Below are 18,884 nucleotides of genomic sequence, written 5' to 3'. Positions count from 1 at the left end.
CCAAGGCGCATGCACCGCCAGAGCCCGTCGCGCTTTGATGGCGTCACGCAAGGCGCCGTATCCAAAATCTGGTCGCATCCATTGATGCCGCCTGGAGCAAGTCTGTTTGTGTACTGTGCGCACGTTGTTTCTTGGGCACAGCGGATTTTTCCAGCTGAAAGGTAAACAAGAAAGAGTCCTGGTGGCTGAAAGCTGCTGAACAAAGCGAAGAAAGGGAAAGAGTGAGTGAGACCTTACGGAAACGTCACCAAAGCGCTCCGGAAGCGTCCGACAATGAAGGGTAAGCTGGATGAGAGACACGAAATTGGGCCGGGATGAGAGTACAGAGGGTCTGGAACAGGAAGCTGAGTCAGGGATACCTGTCGCAACAGAGTCCCAAGACAGTTTCCAGGGAAACCGTGTACTGTTGACTCATAGTACACAAAAGAAATCGAGGCACAGAGTGTGAACGGCCGTATACACAGTCTCTAAGTTAGGAATAGATGTCAGGATCGAGTGTGTTCTCCCCAGGGGAGCTAGGGCCGCTCAGGGGAACTGAAGAGGTGGATCCAAGGCCTTGGCCAGACCTACTCACTACCTGCCTAGATAACTGCTGCCAGGACCTGCTCCCCTCTACCACCTGGCTTTTCACCCTTTGTCAAGTAAAAACCTTAGGCGCAGTATCGCAAACCTAAGGCTTTGGTATTTGAGCAGAAAAGAGATGTTCCAGGAAGGGAAGCAAGCACTGGAGCAGTATAAGAGGGGAGAGAGGATACTGTAAAGATTTAGCCTCTGATCTGTTGATTTACACTCCTGCCATGTCCTTTCATCAGAGATCAAGTGCCTTGGCATATCTCAACTTCAGTATTATTTTTTGCATAACTAGGAATAACTATGTTTAAAATTCTTAAAAAGATTAATGAGATTAAAATAAATGTGTACACATACCTATGAGTGTATATTTGTGTCGTTTTAAATCTACTTGATAAGCAGTGAGTGTACCAGAGCTATTACGTGTGTACTGCTGCAGAAAGATTTCCAACTCTGATTCTAGGCATCTGGGGTAGGTTTAAAAAAAAAAAAAAGTTATTCCTAGGGTCCCAGGCCCTGCACATTAATCTCAGTAAACAAACTGGAGTCTCAATCTGCAGTTCAAGGGAGAACTAAATTCTGTATGTAAAACTGGTAACTACCTTGGTTTGTTTGCTTGGTCAAACATGTACTCAGGGAAACACAGGAGAACAGAGGTGGGTTTTTGTTTCTTTGTTTGTAATTATTGTTGCTGTTGGGATAAGGTCTGCTATACAGTTCTGACTGAGCTGGAAACAGACTGTAAACAAGGCTGGCCTCTCCCTCTGAAGTGATGGGATCAACTGTGTGCGCTACCACACTCAGCTCAGGGACTAAATGTACAGATCGTAGTGTGAGCTACGTTTTCTGGTCGTTTGCCCTTTCTTACCACATTTACAACTGTACTCTGTCCACCAGTGCCATCGTGATGGTTTCCTCCAAACAAATAAGAAACAGAAGCATGGAGGTTTAGAGAGATTTTGGCATCATGCTGGTCAGATTTAGAATTTGAAGAAAGACAGTTGTATTTTATCTGTCAGGATGTGTTCCAATTTTATAGATTCTAAACAGTAAAAAAAATCTGTTTTAAACTTCTTGTAGTCAGCAAAATGTAGGGTTTCAACCAACCATCCCCTAACCATTAATGTCACCTCAGTTTTAGTGTCTTCATTCCTTAGTGAGCAACTGCCCCAGCATAATTATAACTTGTATTTTAAATCAGAACTGTTCTAAATGTGATTCCAATGAGGAATTTTTTGAACCTTCAGAGTTTGGAGAGTAGGAACTAAAACCCCATGTTTTAATAAGATTCCAGAGGTTCTTAAAACACATTAAGCTTTGAGAGGTACTCTTTTTTTTGTTTGTTTTTTGTTTTTGGTTTTTCGAGACAGAGTTTCTCTGTGTAGCTCTGGTGCCTGTCCTGAATCTCGCTCTGTAGACCAGGCTGGCCTCAAGCTCAGAGAGATCCACCTGTCTCTGCCTCCCGAGTGCTGGGATTAAAGGCGTGGGCCCCCACTGCCCGGCTGAGAGGTACTCTTTTTAAACCTCATCCTGGGAATTGCTAGGACAAATCTGGCCAGAGGGAAGAGTTAAGAAGTATCTAAGATAGTTGTGGTGGTACATGTCTGTAATCCCAGGAACTAGCACTTGGAATTCTGAGACAGGAGTATTAGGGGTTTGAGGCCATTGTGGTCTATGTAGCAAATTCTAAGTCAGCAAAGTGAGACTGTGTCATTAAATAAATATGTAAATAAGCAGCATTCAGTAGGACCAGGGACATGGATCCATGGTGAAGCACTTGCCTGGCATGCATTAAACCCCACTGAGTTTAATCCCCTAGCACTGCAGAGTAAAATAAAAGGATCATCCAAGAAAGCTTTGCCTTTTCATATTAACCAAGTATTCCATCTCTAAATAAGTGTAGGTCATACTTAGAAGAGCCTTGGATATTACACTCATTCCTAACAGGAAGTAATCTTCTGTTTTTGTATTTCATTCCCCAGCTGTGATTTACCATGCCTTTTCTCATAAAGAAGCCAAGGAGCACGATGTACAGGTACAATCTTTCAAAGGTGGCCTGGGAGCGGTAGACTTGAGAGCAAAGAAGGTTCAATGGCTTCGAAGACTGGTCTAGCTGTCCTTTCCCATGGATTACTCTTCACCTTTACAGTCAGCATATTAGGCCCCATAGAGGTCTTTTGTGCTGGTGTCTCCTTGTGCCAGGCTCCTTTCATAGGGTACCAGAGGCAGCTCTGAGGGACTTGGACTCCTAGATTTCATGTCATCTCCCTCTCCATGGGGAATGACAGCCTGTGCCTACCTGAATCCTGACTTGCTCTTGTTTCTGTGTTCAGTGCTCAGGCCATTTCATAAGTGAATGTTATAAATTCTGTCTGTCTGTCTGTCTGTCCGCATGCTTTGTCAGTTGGGTAGAAGGATCACCTGTGGCTCATAAAGAGTACATGTCCTACCAGGCTGTGTGGCGCATGCCTTTAATCCCAGTTCTTGGGAGGCAGAGGCAGGCAGTTCTCTGAGTTCAAAGACAGTTAGGGATACACAGAGAAACCCTGTCTCAAAAAAGCAAAAGAGAGAGAATATCCTTGAAATCATGATTTTAAAAGGCCTTGATTTTATTTCCCTATGAAAGAGAGACCACATAAGTGTTTAAAAGAGCCAAATTGTTCTGATATTGATGATGGATTGTTTAGCCATCCCATTTGAACTGCTTCAAAGATTGTGTGTTCTTTCTTTTTACCCACTGCTTTAGCAGAGAGAAGGTATCGGTCACTGTTGATATGTTAACCTAAGTAAAGCTGGCAGTTAGCCTCAGACTTGTTTTTACTGTTTGGTTAGTGCAAAAAGAGCCCAGCAAATGGTCCAGCCAAGAGGTAGGTCCTCAGGAACGAGCACTGCCCGGGTTGGAGCAGATGAAAGCCGAGTGAGGTGCCTGCTGCCCAGTGAAGAATAGACTGTTGCTGCCCCAACTTGAGGGGTGGTGCTGAAACTAGAGTGTCTCAGGCCTGGGTGCAACAGTGAAGTGGTTTCACCCTCCCTTGCCAGGGGTATTACAGTCCTGTGGATGAGAGTGAGTAGACCCTGAGATGCCCTTCATGCTTTCTGCCTCAAGGAGGACTGGAGCAGACCTCTCCAACAGCAGCCACATGGAGGCCACAAGGCTGAAAAGCAAGGAAAGGGGACTGTGGTGCTCAGTGTCAGATTTCCTCCTCCTTGACCTGCCTGGAACCCCCAAGCAATTTCCCCTAGTTCTGGAATGGCTCATTTCCCTAACAGCCCCAGCTCCCTTCCACTTCAAGCTAGTCTTGTGGTCATGACTTATTAAATAACCTGTATCATGCATTTCTCAAGCTTCCTTCCCCACAAGGATTAGAGAAGCCTTGCATTACAAAGTATTTTGAATGCTCAATAGAGTAACCTCAGAGAAACAGGACTGGAATTCAGTTTTTGACCTGGCTGCAGTGTAGGACAGTGTCACAGTTAGCATGTGAGTGTTACTTTCATATCTTGGCAGTTGTGTGTAGCAAACACTTGGAAGACAAGGGATTTGTAGTCTAGATCATCAAAGCTGGTGGCTCTCAGGAACCGGGTCTGAGGGCCCTGGAGTCTGAGAGCAGAATAGTAAACCACACCACCTATCTCTGAGCAGGAGCTGGGGAGCCAGCGGGCTGAGGCCTTTGTGAGGGCCTTCCTGAAGCAAAGCATACCTCACTGGAGCCAGCAAGACTGTGAGAGCCATCTGCAACGCAAGGCTGTGGTCTTGGAATACTTCACTCGTCAGAAGCCAAAGCAGCAGAAGAAGAAATCCAAAGGCCTCACTGCCAAACAGAGGAGAGACATGAGGCTCTTTGACATTAACCCAGAGCAACAGAGGTACCCCCATCTTTCCTAAAGGCCTTGCCACTCATCATTGCCTCGTCTTTCTGGTCAGGGTGTAGACTGGAGATTCCAGGGGCTCACTAGGCAGCTCTGCCCCCTTAGTCTCAGGGGATTCCCTCCTAGGTGGCCTCCCCCTACCAATTTTTTTATGTCTTGGCTTGGCCTCTAAAAGTCAGGCATTGGTGAGCCTGAGAACTTTCATCATTTAGTGTCTCTCCTAGGCTCACTAATAAGTGAGTCTGTTACCCATAGGCACAGACTGTCTTGGCTTTCTAGAAAAGAGGAACTGATATTCCTTAATATGGACTTTCCTATAGCTTTTAATATCACTAGACAGAATCACCCACTCAAAGGTCACCGCCAAAGAGAGGTACTGCCTACACATGTCTGAAGTTTCTGAAAGGAACATATCACTTTCTTGTGGGAGGATGTCTCCCTTAAGACAGTTCTGAGTTTGTGTGTACAGCCACTTTTTATAGGCTTTGTATAACACGCTATAAACACATAGCCTTCCATGTCCCAGAAGGCATGAGAGTGTCACTTTACCCTGGAACTGTCTCCCTGGGGTTCTTGCAAGAAGTTCTTGTTTCAGGTTTGAGCCTGGTGTTCTTGACTCTCTGACCCTGGCTTTGTGTGAAAGGGCACCAAGACAAATGGTAACAACCTCAGAGAAAAACTTTGGTCCTCTCCCTCACCTTCCAGACAATCCTGCTACCTTACACAAGCACCTACCTGGCCACCTGCACCTCCTGTAACAGTAGGTTAAACAAGACTGATGTTCATTTCTCTTGGGAAAAGGAGTTTGAGTGAACAGCACCTGGGTTGTTATGGCTGATGCTACATTGCCACCTTCAGACACTCTTCCTGCTCTGAACCAGGGGCTCCACCATCACACCTGCAGGAAAGGCATCAAGGAAAGGGCCACCTCTTCCCTTCTCAAGAGCAGAAATTTAGCCTTGAGAAGGTTCTACCAGGGAAGAAATTGATGTTCGAGGAGGGGAATGCACTCGGCCTTGGCCACATTGTCATTGGGGATCCTGGGGCTTACAGGCAGTCTCAAGTGCTCCCTCATGCTCATTCTCAGCCCTGAGCCCAGCTGTGCTGAACACTAGAAATCCCAAGCTCATGTTTCTGACTTTGTACCTGTTCCTGACTTTATGACAGATACAGTCTCTTCCTCCCTCTGCATGAACTCTGGAAGCAGTACATCCGTGACCTGTGCAACAGGCTCAAGCCAGACACGTGAGTTTATTTCTGAAGCCTGCCATGGGATTAGACCTCAAGTCTTGAGAGCACTAGAGATGCAGCCTGAGAAACCATCTGGCTGTGGGTGTTTGTGATCCTGCTTGCTTTGTTACCAACGCGTCTTTGTGGGCTCTCTTCACCACCTAGGCAGCCGCAGATGATTCAGGCCAAGCTCCTAAAGGCAGATCTTCACGGTGCTATTATTTCAGGTAATTTCTATGACAGCATATGATCATCTGGGGACTGTTACTCAGTGACAGTATTCAGCCTCTCATCTGTCACTTGGCATTCCTGAGTTATCTCTAAGTTACAAACAGTGAGGATCTAAGATGGTTGTGACCTGACCCATCCTGGACACACACTAAGTGCTCTCTGCATGTCATCAGCTCACACTGTTGGCACGTAGCCTCGAACTGAGACTGTTGGGGACAGATTCCCACTCATCATGGTTTCCTGGGTTCCATTACCAGCACAGACCTTTCCTGTGACTGCCAGACTCATTCACCCTGTGGCACCTAAGAGCTATGTGGTCATCCAGGAGGCACCTCTAACACAGAGCTCGTGGTTTCCCCTGAGGTCAGCTCTCTCTGACCTGGATTCCTCAACTCCGCTACTGTTACATCTCCATATCCAGTTTGTTCAGACTAGAAACCTAGGAAGTACATTCACATTACCTCTTTCCTAATCCTCCACCTCAAGTCGATTAATACACCTAGTTCCTGAATCTAACCTAATCTATCTCTAGCTTCCTCAAGTTGCTGTGGAAGCTTTTTGTCACCCTGCCCCAGCTCATGCACCCCAGATTAAATGCCCAGAATGAAAGCTGTCATCAGACTACCAACTGCCGCTTGCCTGTTCTAAGCCTCTAGCAGCTTCAGATCCACTCAGAGTAAAAATCTTTGGTGTCCTTGGGTGGCCTCTGTGTGACTTGCACACCTGGTACCTTTGCTTGGGTCCTTCTCTCAATGAGGGGGCTCTGCAGGTTCATTGAATGACTCTTGCTGTAACTCAGGTACCTTTCCTGATGTCACTTCCTGGGTGCCTACCACCACTAAAGTTTCCCCTTCACTCTCATTATTCTGTTCTTATTTTCCTCATAGCCATTATCAGTATCAAGAAACAGAATTGCCCATGTTTTGCTATATACTGTCCTCCACGAGAGCTTCAGCTCCACAGGAGCAGGATACAGGCCATCTCATTTAGTGTCCTGCTCCAGCACCCACATAGGCACATAGTTCGCTCCAAATGCTGACTTCCTTAAGGCAGAGAGGGGACTGCTTGTGAGGAGGTTCACCCCTCATTGCTGGACAGCCCTCTAAAAGGACTACATTCCAGGAACAGTTCAGGGATCCCAGAAGTGAATAATGGATGTCCTGCCCATGGCACTTGCTCCATCAAAGCAACAAGTCTGGTCTTTGTTGGTTCTGTATATGACCTCTTGGCTCCAGAACCCTGGCCAAAACCAAAAAAACATTTAAGAACAGCCCAGAGATTGCAAAGCCCAGGACAAGGAGTTGGGAATCTTGGGGTCTTGCTGGCTTGGTCATTGCCCAGCTACAGAGCCACTATCCTCTAGGTACTCTCTTCCTCAGCTTTGAAGGACCAGGTTCCCAGTCCCTAAGGCCAGGCTGTGACTGCCAGCACTACCCAGGCCTTGCCCTCAACTGCTTCTCTCCTTTGCAGTCACGAAATCCAAATGCCCCTCCTATGTGGGTGTCACAGGAATCCTTCTGCAGGAGACCAAGCATGTCTTCAAGATCATCACCAAAGAAGACCACCTGAAAGGTGTGTGTTGTGCCCCTAGGGTGTCAGATATATATCCCCCTTCCTGAGGCTCCCAGGTTCCACTTGGCTGTGGGGTCAAACAGGCTGCAGGTGCTTGCTATGTTATGAACTCCAGAGAGAGGTTCCTGCCCCTCTGACTCCCAGGAGACATCTATGAACACAGTCAGCAGCCTGTCCATAAAGAGAACAGAAGAACTGCTTGGCTGGGTCTTGGGCCCAGATCTGTTTGAGATTCCTACCTGCCAAGGTCAAATGAGTAACTAAAAGACAGGCAGCAGGACCCAAAACAGCCTGCCCCTGGAGTGCTGAGAACTGTACCCTTGCTGGAGACACTCTAAGTCTTAACATGGTTAGCGCTGCTCCAGCGGGTACTTTTGAATCTTCCAAGATCACAGTAACTGACCTTGCCCACAAATCTAAGATTGAAACAACAGTTGGAAGGTTTTGTACTCATTCATCTGTTGATGCTGGAGATCAAGCCCAGGACCTCTCTGTTAATCCTGTGCTCTGGGTCTGAGCTACCCCCACAGCCCTGCTTCATTGTTTTTCCATTTCCCTGTATGTTCTTCTGCTCACATTACAACTCTAAGAAAGTAGTGTAGAAGTTTCCCCACTGAGCACAAATCTAAGAACCAGTGCAAAACTGTATGGGGAACAGTCTAGAAACAGGTCTGGGAGCCTTCCCTTCTGGGAGTTGAGTTAATCACCTCAGAATCTGGAAAATAGGCATTGAGTTATAGTTAGACTGTGAATCAAATAGCCTAGGTCTTCTTGGGTACTTCTGGCTTGGGTCTCCTCATTCCTATACACTTTTCTTTTTCAAGACAGTCTCATTATGTATTCCTGGCTAGCTTGGAACTTGGTATGTCTACCAGACTGGCCTTGAACTCAGAGATCTGCCTGCTGCCTGCCTTTGTCTCCTAAGTGCTGACAATACAAAGTGGCCATCTCACTTACCTTGTACAAACGTGTATGAATAATGCTCTGCCTGAAAATGAATGCACTGGCTATGTTGTTCCTCATCCTTTTTCTTTTCAGTTATCCCCAAGCTAAATTGTGTGTTCACCATAGAAATGGATGGCTTCATTTCCTACATTTATGGAAGCAAATTCCAACTTCGGTCAAGTGAGAGGTCTGCCAAGAAGTTCAAAGTAAAGGGAACGATTGACCTGTGAACTCTGCCACTGGAGACAGAAGTCCCTGGCAGCTGAGAACTGAAAATACATTAAATACCCACTTTTCCATGAAAGCTTTCTGGTTGTGGCCCACCTGTAGTCCAGGGAAAGCAGACTGGCCGAAGAACTTGGAGCAACACAAGAAGAAATCGGGGTAGAGATTTGCCTCTCTAGGGAGGAAAGACTAGCAGAAAATGCACCAGGACTAACCTTGGGTGATTTGAAGAAGGGGGTCGTTTGGTTCTATCCTTCATACTTTCCTATGTTTCCCAAACATTCTGTGCTGAACCAGTTTTTCAGTTAATAACAAAATACACTACAGGCATAAATGGGCTCAAACGAAAGAATCATTCTTGACTTTCTGGGTTGAAAGGGAAGGGGCCATCTACCACCTCCCATTGCTTTCACAGTGTGGAACATCATGGATCTGACTGGAAGTCAGTCCTGCTCCAAACTCTGCACTGCCTACAGTTTGCTGCTCTCACATGGAGGCATAGAGAGCTTGCTAGATGGCTCAGGGCTTCACTGCAGCAGTCAGAATGGAGCAGAGAGGCAGGTCTGCCAGTACCTGTTGGCTACTATTTGGATAGATTGGCCAATGTATCCAGCAATGATACCTTTGGCATCTTAGTTCCATTTTTGCTGCTGAAATTATAACTTTTCTACTGTGTAAGGCCAGATGAGGTCTTTCTGCATAAGGCCATTGGAACTGCAGGTCAGGGCCAGCATGAGGAATTGGGGGAGGGGGGGCGTCCAGCCACTCAGTGCCAGTATTGGGGAGGCCTTGTCCTTGAAACCTGGTTCAGAGGTATCAGTTTTCCCTTGCTTGTAAGAAGTGTCTGCTGGCCAGCTCAGAAACTTGCCCTGCCAATAATAAGTGACAACCCATCCAACCACTCACCCCAGGTAAGCGGTGTGCTGGTAGTCAATTCCTTGGTGCCTCCCACTCAGACTACACTGGATGGAAGAGGAATGAGTGAGCCTGATGTCCTTTATATGACAGAAAAACAGAAAGCCTACTTCCTCCCAGAAATCAAAGTGCACCCCCAAGTCCTAGAGACTCTCCAGGCCCTGGTTCTATCTACATCATCTAGACATTCCTCATGGCACTGACCCTCATGTTGTCACATAGTCCTTGCCACCCAGGTTCAGGGCACACATGAGCCCTCAGCCTGAAAGTGGTCATTGTCCAAGGTCTCATGGACTGGGAGATCTGAACCAGAAAGCCTGGGTCCAGAGTCATGTTCTTCCCAGCAGTACAGCTACAGGGATGTAAAGGAGACTGCTAAACGTATGTATATGTTCCTTATTTACCCAGCTCTCTACCAAGGAACTCTGTCTTCTGTGTGGAGACTGCTGTTCTAGCCAGCCAAAAGTGCATGGGTGTTACAAATTTGGAGCAGACCTGTTCATCCCTGTGATGTAAAGGGCACACTATGATGCATAAACACAGTTGCTTCCCAGAAAAACTGCTGGTGCCACTTGCCAACTGAAACGTTTTTCTGCTGGCCCCAACTCAAGTTTCCATTGACTAAGGACCTTCTGTCTCAGGGGAGACAATGTGATGCTCATCTGCCACAGAGTCTCTGCTCTTTGTCTTGTCTGGGATGTGCTGCTATTGTCTCCCTGATCTTCCCAGGGGACCAAGGTCCACAGCATCCTCCCAGGCACTGGTCCTAAGGAAACTGCACTTGGTACTGCATAGAGTATGGCTAGCCAAGTCCCCATACTTTCATGGTACTTGGCACTTGTGACTCTGTCTCTAAGGAGCAGGACTATGATAGAAATGAGATGGGTGGTATAGAGAGGCACATGTGACAACCAGCTCTGATGAATGTAAACCATGCACTACAGAAACATTGGCCCCAGGGAGAGTATCATAGAAGGCAATGGGAAAAGCCATTGGCACCTCAAGAAAGGACTCAGACTGCTATCGAGATTAGGTTGTGCTAAGGGTTCCTCCTGACTGCAACAGCCACCTCTCGCTGTCCTATGGTCTATCCTCAAGAGGGGGAGCTCTAGTGTGTCTCTTGTAATGATACCAGGCCATTGAATTAACATCTCATCCTGTGACCCATTTATCCTTAGTTACTCCTTAAAGATCCTGTCTCCAAACATAGTCATGTTGGAAGTTAGAGCTTCAACATAAGAATTTGAGGAGGGTAGTGTACACCTCAGTAACAACTGTGAAATGTTCCTAATTAGAAAAGGTTGCCTATACTTCCCAGGAAGGTAGGAATATCTGATCTGGACCCCATACGTAGAATGGCTTGGGATTCTCTGGTGTTTCTTTGGTGTATGGTATGTGTAGGCCACCAGCCAGCTCAACCTAACTGCTAGACTCCAAGCTCCTTTATTTTGGCAGCATGTACAGTATCCAGACTCCTGGAGTTATCAGCAGCCAAACTCCTCCCTCCTTGTTCCACTGGGAACAGCACAGTCTGATTGTAGATGTGTAGAGTGATGGGTGGTTTAAAAAGTACACTTCTTCCCTGGCCCGCACACCTGCATGGTGGGCATGCACCAACGCCTGCATGGTGGACATGCACCAAGGTCTCCGTGTGCCCAAGGCCGAGAGGCCTCCATGGCCGACGTGAGTGTCAATCAATCCAAGCTGCCAGATGTGAATGAAGTGTGTTGAGATTTTGCTGTCCTGGAGGACCACACCCTGGCTCATAGCCTTCAGGAAAAAGAGATTGAGCATCATTTGGCATCAAACATTCAGCAGAACTGTCTGGTCCAGCATGATCTTCAGGTGACTAAGCAGCTCCAAGTGGAAAACCTGAAAGCCCAGGCTCAGCTCCAGAAACACACTACAAAGACATTGAACAGCATGGTTGTAAAATTGCTCAGGAAATTCAGGAGAAGCTGACTATTGAGGCTGAGAGACGACACCTTCAGGAGAAGAAGGATGAGGACATAGCACGTCTTTTGTAAGAGAAGGAGCTACAAGAAGAGGAAAAAGAGGAAGAGGCACATTCCAGAGCCTTCTGGGGGCAGTACTTTTGGAGATGGCTACTTATGAAGATGGAGGAATGAAACCAAGGGGAATAAAAGAAACTCTGTACTCCTGCACTAGTGACCCACGGGGATCAGGAATGGTATGATGCTGAAACTGCCCAGAAATTGCAAGAGAGAGAACTTTTGGCTACACATGTGAACATAAGAGCAGCTCAGGGTTGCTCAGGATGAAGAAATTGCTCAACTTTTGATGGCTGAAGAAAAGAAAGCCAAAGATCAAGAAAGGTCATCTTTGGACAAAAGGAAACATGACCCTGAGTGCAAGTCAAAAACAAACTCAACACACGCAAAGTCAAAAGAGTGAAGAAGCACAACATTCCAAGATTGACAGGCTGTCAGGACCACTGCCACCTACAGTGATGGGCCCTGAGGATCTGGACTATACCCATTTTACAAACCAGCACAGTGCCACTCGTCATTTCTCAGAGTCCTCACGTAAAGGTTTCCATAATAAGCGGTAAAACAAAACAAACAAAAAAATGGAATCTGGGGGCTGGAGAGATGGCTCAGAGGTTAAGAACACTGACTGCTCTTCCAGAGGTCCTGAGTTCAATTCCCAGCAACCACATGGTGGCTCACAACCATCTGTAATGAGATCTGGTGCCCTCTTCTGGCCTGCTGTCATATATGCTGTATACATAATAAAAAAAAAAAAAATGGAATCTGGACTTGCTGTAGCAGATATTAACTAAATGATACAAAATGTACTCCACATTGGCTGTTCTCCTTCTATGTGCCATTCCTGGTTGTTACTCTGAAAAAAAAAAGTACACTTCTTGCTGTGGCATTGAGGGCTTTCCAGAGAGGATTAATTGAAAGAGAAGATCCACCCTATACATGGGAAGTATCATTTCCTAGGTTCAGGAGCTGGATACAAGAAAAGAAAGCTTGCTACAGCACAGGCATCCTTGCTGTCTCTGCTTCTTGTCTGTTATGTGTCCTTTTCCACTGTGTCCTCTCTGCCGTGATGACTGAAGCTCAGAGCAAAATAATGCCTCCTCATGTCATTTATGTCAGTTATTTTATCACAGGGACAAAAAGTCTAACATATAGGATGGGCAGAGTTGGCCCCTGAGGGGAGCCATGGGATATCAAGAATCTAATCACGGGCTGGAGAGATGGCTCAGAGGTTAAGAGCACTGACTGTTCTTCCAGAAGTCCTGAGTTCAATTCCCAGCACCCACATGGTGGCTCACAACCATCTGTAATGAGATCTGGCACCCTCCTCTGTGTAAATAATAAATAAGTAAATAAATATTTAAAAAAAAAAAAAAGAATCTAATCACACCCAGGTTCAGAACCATCATAAAGAACCCAGGAAATCAAAGCAAGGCCTGAAAATGTCTGCTACTGTTCTCCCCACCAACCAGGGGAAGTGGAAAGGGGACATGCGGCCACTAGTCTCAATCCCATGAGACATACCTTAGATTGCACTCAGCTCATTACTGGTGGGGAGAGATGGCAGGAACTTCTACTAACTTTCAAAATCATGGAGCAGGATACAAAATTCTGATCAGTTTATGAATCAGTTATGAAATCTTTCAGGGTCTCCAAACTACCATCTGTCAAATGGGATAACTTGACTGCATGAAGGCCTCCAAAATCAGGCTCCTGGAATTCCTGCACCAGAATAAGCAGGGACATGTCTGCAGCAGGTGATCCTATGCTGCACTTCAGCCATATTGAGTCAGACTCCAGGAGTGGAACCAACATAGCTGTGTGTTTATGTAACACCCCACCTGCTTCCTCCAGACACCAGTATTTGAAGATGGTACATTCCAGGTGGCATCTAAGTCTCTTCCAGTCCTGATGTCTGATTTGACCAGGCTTGAGCCAGGCTTTTCTGGATGCTGAAAAGGATCACCCAATGACCAGTCTCTCAGGTTCTGAAGAATAAACATGAAGATTGTTCCCCAAATCCATCAATTAGGGTAAAGGCTCACTTTCTGGACAATGGCCTTTGCTTTAATTTAGTTTGCATTCCTTAACTACAATGCCTCATTAAGACATCTGTTAAATGTCTATAATATTAATTTAATAGAAGGGGTTCCAATAGAACTGTATTGAATTGTCTATTTAATTAACCTCATAGGCCTTTAATGGAGGTCTTAAATAGACATGATTAACAAGAGTACTAGACAAATTAAAATTAGAGTCAATAACGTTCTTGGTAATTTCTCATGAGCTGTGAAGGACAAGCATTGCTAAGTAGGCAAACACAGAGATGACTGCAAAAGAAAAAATGTTGGAGCAGCAGGAAATCCAGAATGGACAAGGCCCTGACGGTTCACCATTTTGTGTCCCAAGAGATTTTAACAAAGAAAGATGTTTCCCAGCCACCAAGTTGGTACTCATGAGCAAAGGCCTCAGCCTTCATATGCATTTACAGAAAATATTTTCTCACTTTCTGTTCCATCCAGCTGATCTCCCAGGAAGGGAGAAGTGTGGAAGGGAAGGAGATAGGGGAAAATGAAAGGGATAGAGGAAGAGAGAGAAATATAAAAGAGAGGGGAGGGTCATGACATTGGACCATAGACCAGGCACAGTGGGACTGAACAGGATAAAGCAGGTTGGTTGGGATAGTGTGTTGAATGGGATGAGATGTAGAATACTACATTGCTTCTGCCTCCACCAACCACTCACCAGCTCACTCAAGTGATACATCTTTGCAAAGCTGAAGGCTATCTTCATATTTATCTCATCTGACCTCCCTCCAGTTAGCATTTAATACGGGCAACCATTCCTCACCCAGGAACCCCGCTTTATCCCTACCCTCCTAACCTTCACCCCCTTCCTGGCCACTCCTTAGAGTCCTTAAATGGATGTTCTTATCCAAGACATGGAAATGTTGGGTTGTCCTCAGCCCCATTTTGGACTTCTCTTTAACTTCCCTCTGTGTCTGGTCACATGCCCACAGCCCCAGGTAGACCTAAAGTACTCAAAATCATATTGTCAACCAGAGAGGAGGTATGATTTCATTGTCTTTCTCCCCTAAGTTAGAGTAAAAGCTTGGTAAGAAAAAAAGACTGCGTTTTGATCATTCTGGATCCTCAATTATCTAGAGAAAACCTGACCCAAGGTAAAGGCTTATTGAATGGTGGTGTGAAAACACTGCCCTTTGACCTCTCCACATAAGTACATCTACACCCACCCAATGGAACTGTCTTATTGTCTCTGTAACACAGGGACAAGGTCTGCTTCTGTGTTGCTTCCTCTCTTTTATCCACAACCCCATCCAACCTTTCTTGAAGTCCTACTGAGTGTCAGCTTACATCGGAACTCAAGGCTCCTCTCCTCCCAGCTCTTCTCACAGTCCTATCTCTCGACCTCATCCTCCCATACACCAACTGCCCAGTCACAGTCACAGTTATCCCATAGCTTCCCTGACTCCATACTTGGGCACATACAGACAAGGTGACCATTGGAACATAACTCAGTCTGTGCCATCCTTCCACTAAAAGCCAAGAAGTAACTTCCCCCTAACTTGATTATCAGTCATGCTCCGGACCGGAATTCCCAAGTCCCTCCATGATGATCCTAGGCTCCCCCTCCCCAGTGCCTGTCCTGTCCACTCTAAACCCCTCAAATGTGCCTCTGCTCCACTCTCAGTATTTGCACTTGAGTTATTTCTTTGTGGGACATTCTTTACCTCGTCTCTCAACCCCATGTCAGCCTCATCTGCATTTGTCTCTGTTCTACTGGAAGGTTCCCTCATGGCCTTCCCAGCTCATCCTCACCTTCTTAGCTCAGCAGCCCCTCCTCCACCAGCCTCCATCATTTCTTGTATGTCCTACAGCCCTTCTCAGCTAGGACTTTGCCTACCTATTTGCCATTAAAACCATCAAACATCCCCATATGGTGCAGAATACTGCTTTGCATAGAATGGGTTTAGCAGTCTCTGGTCGTGTTGGCACACACCTGTAATCTAAGCACTCAGGAAGCTTCTGAGGTAGAAGGATCATGAGTTCCAGGCCAGCCTGAGCTGCATAGAAAAACCTGTCTCAAAAAACACCACAAGAGCTGGGCAATGGTGGCACCCGCCTTTAATCCCAGCACTCGGGAGGCAGAGGCAGGCGGATCTCTGTGAGTTCGAGGCCAGCCTGGACTACCAAGTGAGTCCCAGGAAAGGCGCAAAGCTACACAGAGAAACCCTGTCTCGAAAAACCAAAAAAAAAAAAAAAAAAAAAAAACACCACAAGGAGCCAGGCAGTGGTGGTGCATGCCTTTAATCCTAGCACTTGGGAGGCAGAGCCAGGTGGATCTCTGTGAGTTCGAGGCAGCCTGGTCTACAGAGCGAGATCAAGGACCGGCACCAAAACTACACAGAGAAACCAAACTGTGGGGCGGGAGAACACCACAAGGAACCCAAGGAAGACCTTAAAGTGTAGTCCTTGGTGGTAGACAGCCTTGCCTAACATGCTCAAAGCCCTAGGACCCATCCTCTCTACAGGAAAAAAATATGTTCATAAATATTTGTTGCTTATCCAGTCATAATGGTTCATACTAGTAACCCAATCACTTGGAAGGCTGAGGCAGAAGGATAATCATGACTTCCAAGTCAACAGTGAGTTCCAGGCCAGCACAAACACACACACACACAAACACACACACACACACACACACACACACACACACACACACACACACACACAATGTATATTGTCCCATTAGAGAGAGAGTGTGCCAAGGGTGTGACTATGAAAATGCACTACAGACAATCCAATGGAAGCATGTGATGATATTTTATTTGTACTTTAATAAATAAAGCTTGCCTGGAGATCAGAGGGAAAAGACCAGCCATTATAAGTAAACAATGATGTCAGGCAACGGTAGCACATGCCTTTAATCCTATCACATGGAAGGCAGGAATTTGTCTGGATCTCTGAGTTCAAGGCCATACTGGAAACAGAGCCAGGTATGGTGGCACACACCTTAAATTCCAACACTAGTTAACCATGTCTGTACAGACAGACAGGAAGTGACAAGAGTTGGGCAGGAAGAGGAAGTGATGTAGCTAGACAGAGAGAGCAAATCAGATGGCAGAACAGCAAGGTATATAGGCATGGGTAGACAGGAAGAATCTCGCATATGGAAGCTGCAGAGTTGGTGAAGTAAGGTTAGCTGTGGCTTTCCCTATTTCCCTGATCTCTCAAGTTTTCACCCCTATATCTGGCTCCATGGTTGTTGTTTTTTTTTTTTAATTTAATAAAACCATTTAGAAATTCATCTATAGAAGCATGTTTTCCCAACTGAGATTCCTCTTCCCAGATAATTATAGCTTGTGTTGAATTGAAAAAAAAAAAAAAAAAACCAACCAGGACAGCCTTTCCCCTGACTCCTTCCTTACCTGTAGGATATGTCCAAGAGGACATGCATCCTCTAGCCCTTTTCAGAGACCCAGAGGCCACATTAAGTAGGGCAGAATTGCATACAACTACTAAATAAGATGTGGATAGTCCGATGAGGACCCTGTGACTCTCTTAGCCCCACCTTCCAAGAGGGAACATCAACAGCCAATAGACCAGCTGTGATGATCTTTAGAAAGCAAACCCAGTTGAACTCCTGAAGATGGGTGCACTTTGGCTCAGAGGCTAGTCCTGTGCAATAATAATAGTAATAATAGTAATAATAATAGCTTTTTAGTCTACAGATAGAGTACTTGCCTAGGTTCCGAGATACTGGGGGCATGGTGAATCATCTGTAGAAGAACCATGAATAATTCTACTAAGTGTAGGCTTAGCAGATATCTGAAATAATTAAACCATTGCCCTGGTTATCTTATCCCTCATAGTAGGGCCCTGGCTACTAAGGGCCTTTGCCTAAGAACTGCAATTTTAAAGCAAGAAAACACCAAGTCCAAAGGAATGCAGGATGTCCCCAAATACATGATCTGCCACCTCTCAGAATATTGGCTCTTTCTCTACCCTGGACCTCTGGAGACTAGGAGTTCAACAATGTCTCAGTCACTAGGGTATGGTTGCCTTGAATCTGCTGGTCCCCACCCCATAGGTCATCCCCAATTTAGTGAGTGAGGCAGTGACTAGTAGAGATGGGGCCATGAGACTATAAAGTAGGACAGGAAAGAGACATGCCTATGTCCTGTGGGAACCGACCTTAAGATGAGGCCAGACATCTTCACTAGAGTAAGGCAGGCAGGAAAACTGGCATGGGGTAGGACCTAGGAGGTACCCAGATAAGGTGCAATTGGAAGCTTCAGGCTGTGAGTGGCCTGGGAAGAAGCCAGGGAAAAGTGAACAAGAGTGGAGGGGTGGACCAGAGAGACCAGGACAAGGACCATAAAAGACCAGTGAGGAGGTGGCTATACCTCTGAGGGATGGATATCTGTAGCCTAGACCAGGGTTAGCATTGGAGGCTGTCTTAGTTAGAGTTTCTTTTCTGCAACAGAACACCATGACCAAAAGGCAAGTTGGGGAAGAACGGGTTAATTTGGCTTACACTTCCACTTTGCTGTTCAACACCGAAGGAAGACATAACAGGGGAGGAGGCCTGGAGGCAGCAGCTGATGCAGAGGTCATGGAGGGGTGCTGCTTACTGGCTTGCTTCCTATGGCTTACTCAGCCTGTTTTCTTATGGAACCTTGCCCAGGGATGGCACCACCCACAGTGGCCTGGGTCATTCCACATTGATCACTAATTGAGAGAGTTCCTTACATCAGATTTCATGGAGGTGTTTCCTCAGCCAAAGCCTCTTCCTCTCCAATGACTAACTTGTGTCAAGTTGACACACAAACCAGCCAGTACAGAGGCACACAGAAGCGTTCTTTGTTGTTTGTTTGCAGTGCTGGAGACTAAACCCACAGCCTTGAACCTGCAAGGCAAACACTGTACCCATGACCTATAATCCCAGCCTTTTCTTTTTGATTTTTGGCTTGTTTGGTTGGTTAATTTGCCTTGATTTTTTTCTTTAAATAGGATTTCTCCCTTGGTAACCAGGCCGGCCTGAAAATTACTATCTAGATCAGGCTGGCTGGGGAATGCCAGATCTCCCTGCCTTAGCCTCCCGAATGCTAGGATTATAGGCATATTATAGGTGTATTCTATCACAGCCATCTCCGAAACAGTTATGAGGCATGAAATTAATACCCATGAGCAAGGTTTCAGAAGCAATCTCTGCCTCTTTGAGCCTCCATGTACCCACAATGAGGTGGCCCGAAGGAAGACAGGCTTACTAGGGCAGACATGCATTATAGGCTGG

At 46.2% G+C, this 18,884-nt stretch overlaps 1 protein-coding gene and 1 pseudogene across 2 annotated transcripts; both read left to right on the top strand.

The window, feature by feature from the left end:
- Nucleotides 1–29: 29 nt before the first annotated feature.
- On the top strand, nt 30–8,995 carry LOC102914354 (ribonuclease P protein subunit p29). 2 transcript variants are annotated; one of them, XM_006986147.4, is made up of 7 exons: nt 30–280; nt 2,553–2,605; nt 4,214–4,437; nt 5,608–5,685; nt 5,836–5,897; nt 7,372–7,473; nt 8,512–8,995. In XM_006986147.4, the coding sequence occupies exons 1-7, from the start codon at nt 274–276 to the stop codon at nt 8,646–8,648; spliced, it is 663 nt and encodes a 220-aa protein (XP_006986209.3). In that variant the 5' UTR covers nt 30–273; the 3' UTR covers nt 8,649–8,995. The 2 variants fall into 2 exon arrangements, with proteins under 2 accessions (XP_006986209.3, XP_076432999.1); XM_076576884.1 differs by lacking the exon at nt 8,512–8,995 and adding an exon at nt 8,298–8,425 and having other exon boundaries at nt 85–280.
- A 2,011-nt stretch (nt 8,996–11,006) lies between these two features.
- On the top strand, nt 11,007–12,258 carry LOC107402381 (coiled-coil domain-containing protein 50 pseudogene; annotated as a pseudogene).
- The last annotated feature ends 6,626 nt before the right edge of the window (nt 12,259–18,884 follow it).

The sequence above is a fragment of the Peromyscus maniculatus genome, chromosome 1 (genome assembly GCF_049852395.1).
Source record: "Peromyscus maniculatus bairdii isolate BWxNUB_F1_BW_parent chromosome 1, HU_Pman_BW_mat_3.1, whole genome shotgun sequence".
NCBI lineage: Eukaryota > Metazoa > Chordata > Mammalia > Rodentia > Cricetidae > Peromyscus > Peromyscus maniculatus.
This window is presented reverse-complemented; position numbering and strand designations above follow the sequence as displayed.

Coding starts and splice junctions, on each gene's coding strand:
- LOC102914354 (XM_006986147.4), top strand. Junction 2,606..4,213: donor CCAAGGAGCACGATGTACAG/GTACAATCTTTC, acceptor ATCTCTGAGCAG/GAGCTGGGGAGCCAGCGGGC. Junction 5,898..7,371: donor TCACGGTGCTATTATTTCAG/GTAATTTCTATG, acceptor TCTCCTTTGCAG/TCACGAAATCCAAATGCCCC.